Source organism: Etheostoma cragini, chromosome 15 (assembly GCF_013103735.1).
Source record: "Etheostoma cragini isolate CJK2018 chromosome 15, CSU_Ecrag_1.0, whole genome shotgun sequence".
Lineage (NCBI taxonomy): Eukaryota > Metazoa > Chordata > Actinopteri > Perciformes > Percidae > Etheostoma > Etheostoma cragini.
Window position 1 is genome coordinate 12,223,865 of NC_048421.1, and position 5,775 is coordinate 12,229,639.

General features: G+C 41.0%; 3 protein-coding genes across 3 annotated transcripts in view; all 3 read left to right on the forward strand.

Moving 5' to 3' along the window:
- Nucleotides 1-2,370, forward strand: part of LOC117958161 (hemicentin-1-like) — an 18,339-nt gene extending 15,969 nt beyond the window's left edge. Inside the window, exons 16-19 of the mRNA XM_034894432.1 lie at nucleotides 778-1,044; nucleotides 1,131-1,463; nucleotides 1,554-1,808; nucleotides 1,887-2,370. Of these exons, the coding sequence (XP_034750323.1) occupies nucleotides 778-1,044; nucleotides 1,131-1,463; nucleotides 1,554-1,808; nucleotides 1,887-1,894 (863 nt within the window). The 3' untranslated portion in view covers nucleotides 1,895-2,370. The remainder of the gene's footprint in view (nucleotides 1-777; nucleotides 1,045-1,130; nucleotides 1,464-1,553; nucleotides 1,809-1,886) is intronic.
- Nucleotides 2,371-2,697: 327 nt separating this feature from the next.
- cmc4 (C-x(9)-C motif containing 4 homolog (S. cerevisiae)) lies at nucleotides 2,698-3,408 on the forward strand. Its single transcript, XM_034894895.1, has 3 exons — nucleotides 2,698-2,769; nucleotides 2,856-2,915; nucleotides 3,010-3,408. The coding sequence occupies exons 2-3, from the start codon at nucleotides 2,858-2,860 to the stop codon at nucleotides 3,144-3,146; spliced, it is 195 nt and encodes a 64-aa protein (XP_034750786.1). The 5' UTR covers nucleotides 2,698-2,769; nucleotides 2,856-2,857; the 3' UTR covers nucleotides 3,147-3,408.
- A 1,110-nt stretch (nucleotides 3,409-4,518) lies between these two features.
- LOC117957664 (hsp90 co-chaperone Cdc37) overlaps nucleotides 4,519-5,775 on the forward strand; it is a 4,552-nt gene continuing 3,295 nt past the window's right edge. Inside the window, exons 1-2 of the mRNA XM_034893572.1 lie at nucleotides 4,519-4,935; nucleotides 5,460-5,741. Of these exons, the coding sequence (XP_034749463.1) occupies nucleotides 4,828-4,935; nucleotides 5,460-5,741 (390 nt within the window). The 5' untranslated portion in view covers nucleotides 4,519-4,827. The remainder of the gene's footprint in view (nucleotides 4,936-5,459; nucleotides 5,742-5,775) is intronic.

Consider the following 5,775-nt stretch of genomic DNA (forward strand, 5'->3'; position numbering starts at 1 on the left):
CACACACACCACACACACACACCCACCCCCAAAGTCAGCTGGGATGAAGGGGGCCCTTTTGTTCCGACATAGTTCCCTTGCAGAGTTGCCAAGCTTATTCAAGTTGGAATTTGTTCCCACTCGCCCCTTAATCGACGGCTCAGTGCAGAAAATAACATGGGAAACAACTTTCTTAAATGGATTCTGACGCTTTGCATGTTTTATTCAGGTAAGGTGTTATTGAAAACGAGTTATTCCCCCCTCACTTGCTGGGGTTATGTTTTAGGTCATTCTCTTTAAAAGAAATAGTGGTAAAGCAGGCAAACTATTACCTTACCGTCGGAGATGATATAAATATATGAGAACGACCGACAGTGCAACAAGCATTGGTTTATTGTTCCTCATAAGGACGTGTCGCGGCATCAGAGCCTCCCGATATCATAATGATCTTGTAAGCTTTTTTGTTTGGATGACTACACTACCGCAACTAAAATAACGGGCTACAGTGTAGGTGTAATTCTGTCGACATTAGACCTGCAAAGTACATGTTTTGTTGCCACAGCATAGAAATACATTATAAACAAGATAGCTATACATTAATAATTATACACAGGCGTATTTTAAAGTAATGTTAGCCATGTTGCTTGTCATTCTTCTGTGTTTTGTAACAGGGTTACATAATAGTTGCATCCTGCTGGTATACTAAAAATTGAGTCCTACTACACTCAAGTGCTACGAGTGAAAGAAGGTGGTGATGACCTTGGCTATAATGGTGATGACTGCTACTGTGTGTCTCAGTGTCAGGTGAAGGTTGCTCTCTCATCCTCAAGCCCTCCCGGGTCGTGGTGGGTTTTGGGGAGCCGGTATCAGTCAGCTGTGAGGCCACTCGGCCAGTACGTGTCCTGGGCTGGGAATCGGTCATCAGTGCTGTACACACTCAACAGGACCTTTCTGTTCGATGGAAGGTGGACAGTCTCATTGATTGGATAGAGGAGCCTATCTGTTATGGTGTGTTCTTCACAGCTCCCAGACAGTGTGAGGAGAAGCTCAACCTTGTCCTCTACAGTGAGTTAACTTCTGTTCTATTACACAGCGGAGAAATAACTCACATAAGTCTGTTTGACATGAACTTTGTCCTAATGTTCATTTAGAAACCCCAGATAGCGTCTCCATCAGGCCTGCGAACCACACTGGCCCCATGGTGGAAGGAAAAGAGTACCAGCTGCTCTGCGACGTTCAGAATATTGCACCTGTTCAGTACCTCACCCTGAGGTGGTACAAGGGGCAGACTGAGGTTTATAATCACTCCTTCTCTGACCTCACATCGTCCTCGCCTGTCCAAGTCTCCTCTATCCTCATGGTCACACCAACTAAAGCTGAGGATGGAGCACAGTACAGGTGCGTTGCAGAGCTCGAGCTCGGACCAGAGGGTCCACAACCACCTCCTACTGTGACCTCGGAGCCTCTTAACGTCTCGGTGTACTGTAAGTCGAGAAGCTAATCTTTGAAAAGACATCTCACGTTTTGTAATACATTGAATACGGTGCATCTAATCCCTGTGATCTTTGCTCTAGTCCCCCCAATGTTCCTCAGTCCCGAGCCAGAGGTTTTGAACCTTATAGTGGGTGCTGCCATTACCTTGAACTGCACTGCCACAGGAAACCCTGCACCTGTGTACAGCTGGCAATCCTCCAATCCTATGCAGGAGAGGATGGAGGATGAAGCAGTTCTTACCTCCCCCTCACTGCTCCCAGGGACCTACACCTGCACTGCCTCTAATACACTAGAGAAGAAGAGCAAGCTGTTCATCGTCAAGGCTAAAACCAAGGGTATGAGAGGCCTCTGAAGTGCACATGTTGTCTCTATACGCCGCATCCTAATCAGCATCCTCTTCTGCTTTTACTTAGGTGTTTGAAGCAACAGATCTTGAGATGGATTTGAACGACTACATCGGACATGCAAGGAGAATCCAACTAAGGGGATTTGACTGTTGCTGCTTTGGAGAAGGAAACAACAGTGCATTACAAATATTTATGAGGATCTTGCTATCAAGCAGAATTAGATCTCTTTAAAATATTTTTGAATATATTATGTTTGGTAATTATCAATTATTTTGTCAGTATTTTAACAAAATGTGTTTCTGTAAAATAGATTGGTGGATTAGGATATGATATGCTTTTCATGTGATATCCTGTCTGTAATTTATATTTTTGCTAGACTTATTTTCATATTAATGAAATTATCTTGTAACGTTACACGTGTTACACTCTTGATATAGCACTGATGATTACATAATCAATTATGTACGCTGGGAATTTACTACAGAATGTTAAAGATCAGCAGGCCATTAACTGTAAATATGATTTCCTTTTTCTTAATGTTCTTATCTTTATGAATAAAAGTAAAATAAAAAAATATTGATTTTCACTTATTTACATTATACCTTTTATAGTTGGGATTTGTTTTAGTGCAGCATGTTACTGCTGGGTATTAGGGCTACACCTAACTTATTTTATAAGATCATTGCAATTTGTTTACCTTTAACAAATCCTGTTCAAAGCACCTTTTGTTATCTCTTAACTGGGGGACTTTGTCATGTGACTGTCTGTCTGACCGCCAGGGGTCGCTGTTGTGCTTTTTACGAGATGATTCCATTGGCTGTCGACGCGTCACGCGATCAAAACATTGCCCGCCTGGCAGTACCAAAAGGAAGCGATATTAGCTTAGCGGTTAGCGTTAGCTAACAAGCGAACGACGTCCTTGCCGTTGCCAACTACCCTGTTGATAAAGGTGGGAGTCAGTACTTGATGCCGTGCCAGTGCCTGATATAACGTTATATTGACAACTTCTAAAAAATATTCCCTGTTCCGTTTTAGGTATGCCGCACAAAGATCCATGTCAAAAGCAAGCATGTGCAATTCAGCAGTGTTTACAAGGTACATAAACAACACTTGAATGCCATTATAGTTTTTTTTGTTGTTGAAGAAAATCCCCCATTATCGTGTAGATAACTCCGTCTCCCTCCTGCAGCTAACAAATACGTGGAGAGCGTGTGTCAGGATGTGATCAGGGAGATGCGGCGGTGCTGTGAAGCTCAGACTGGAAACTCCGTCTGCTGCTCCGGGTTCAAGGACTCCAAATCCACCGAGAACAAATGCAATACATAGATAAAGGTGCATACATGTACCTTCCAGATACATTTTTTTGTACTTGGAACATTTGTTAAGTTTGCACCTCAGAGAACAAAAATGGACCTGTATTGCACCTCTTTTTCTGACAGTGTACATGGAGTGGAGTGCAAACCTTATTCATGTTATTAAGTCAAGTCATACCGCATCTCTCACAACGACAAGTTGAACATTATAATGTAAGCTGTAATGTTAGCACATTTTCTATTTATGAAAAGGAAATGTTTTCTATGTCTTTTAATGTCATTTTGTCCATACTGGTCAAAACAGGAGGAACAGTCAGATTTTAGATGATTTCAGATTCACACCCATGGAACACAGGTGAATTATTTTGGCTGATTACTACCCCCGTAGACTGTAAATGAAGAATTACATTATTCCAGTGTGACTGACACCTCACTGACTCGCCTGTTAGGTTTGAACACAGCTCTAAGTCTGTTGACCTCACGTCGTTTACTCACATCTGAAACCATAGCGGTGGTCTTATCATTTATGATAATTCAAAACACAGTTGGGGGTTTCATAACAAATGTACAAATTTTGATTTGCGCTACATGATCACCTAATTATTAATAAAATAAATGTGATGCTCTGTCAGGAAAAGTTGAAAATACTTCTGTTTACAGACCTCAACATGTATATGACAAACAGTTGGAGGAGGTATACATATTCTTTCAGACTGAAAATGCAGTCTGAAAGAATGTAAATCCCACTATAACTTTTGCAAGGATAGAATACATTTTGCCATATTTATCAAGGTTATGAGGCATAATTTATATACGCAAAACAAAACAATGGATTGTAGGGCACAAACATGCATTTACAGAGGGGATACAGGTGGTGGCAGACAGAGAATACAGCTATATAAATCCAGTGCATTGTTATCATGAGGATTATTATGGTTATTATCTAGCCCTACTCTTTAAAGAAGGATAATTCTGAAACATTAACAATACCAAAACGTAGTCATTTGCAATTGAAAACGGGGATTACATGAACACACTATAGTTTATTGTCACACTAGGCTACTGCCTTTTGTTTAATGTACATTTCGAAGTAAATATATTGTGTTAAACTAATTACAGTGATCTTGATTATACAGTATAGCTTATTGAATAAACACATTCCTTAGAAAGGTTGAATTACAGCAAGTTTGGATCAAGTTCGATCAAGTTCTGTTTGAAAAAGTTCAAAACAGTAACACTGGATGACTAAATAATAGACTCCATGGACAATTTTTACAAAGCTTAATAATGTAGGTCCAGTTTCACTGAGTGCATGCGCGCCCCCGCAAGCAAGCCAATGGCACGACAACGGCATCGTACGTCCATGTTGTACGTCCGTATTACGCAATGACGTGATGACGTCAAACGGAAATTTGCAGCAGCAATTCTTTCTAGAAATCTGTAGAGCAGTTTCACGCTAGCCCCAACCCTCGCTAGGTAGGACTGTCTAAGTTTATCTTGGCTAAACAAAGCCAGGCGCTGCATTGAATACTATAAAACACATCTAAAAAGTGCTGTTTTTATGCGTTATCTGCATTCTTAATTGGAAATTCGGGTTATCTACGTTCAGCCCACTAAATTAACGTTAACGTTAGCTAACTTAGCCGAGTCATATCCAAAGCTAACGCTGTTTACGTCAGGTTCTCATCGGTATAATGTCTAGGATAGACTACAGCGTGTGGGACCACATTGAGGTGTCGGACGATGAAGATGACGTCCACCCGAACATCGATACACCCAGTCTCTTCAGATGGAGACACCAGGTAACGTTACCTTTAAAAGGTTTACATTTTGTGTAAGTGCTGGACATATACTGTAAGAATAGTAATGGAATAGCCAGTAGTATTTTCTATGACTGTATGAGCCGTGAGTTTTTAACGTTAACCGTTAAATGTTCCCTCTGCTCACGTTGGTGCTGTAACGTTGTAGTTTTGCAAATTATAAACTATATTCGAGTAGGCTAGGTAATAATTTATGTTAAACTTTTAACTGTACATAATAGTCAAATGTTTGTTTACCTTGTTCAGCTTTTTTTCCTTGTTCTAAGCCTCATTTCTATTTCTGTGTATGTATTTTGAGAGCAAGAAAAACCTGGAGTCTAATTCTTTGTATGTGTACACTTAGCCACTAAAACTGATTCTGGTTTTGTAATGAACTCCATTGTGGAATAAAGAAGTGGAAGTGGGAGGAGGTTCTGTTATGGTGGACCTCCATCCTCTACTACTCGCCTCTGCCAGTTCCCTAAACAGAACATATAACGCTTGTATCTGTTGTTTTTGCACTTCAGGCACGTGTGGAAAGAATGGAGGATTTTAAGAAAAAAGGTGAAGACTTGAACAAGTCACTCAGTGAATGCCGGCGTAAGCTGACAGAGGCACAGAAAAAAATAAAAGAGCTGACCATTTCATCAACGGATGATGCCAAAGCAGAGCTGAGCAAAGCCCAGGCTGAGGAGAAAAAACTGAAAAAAGAGGAGCGGGATTGGGAAAAGAAGGTTGCGGAACATGAACGGGAAGAGAAAAAGATGCCATGGAACGTTGATACACTCAGCAAGGAGGGTTTTAGCAAGGTGAGGCAGATACAGTAAAGGTGGTGGGGGGGGG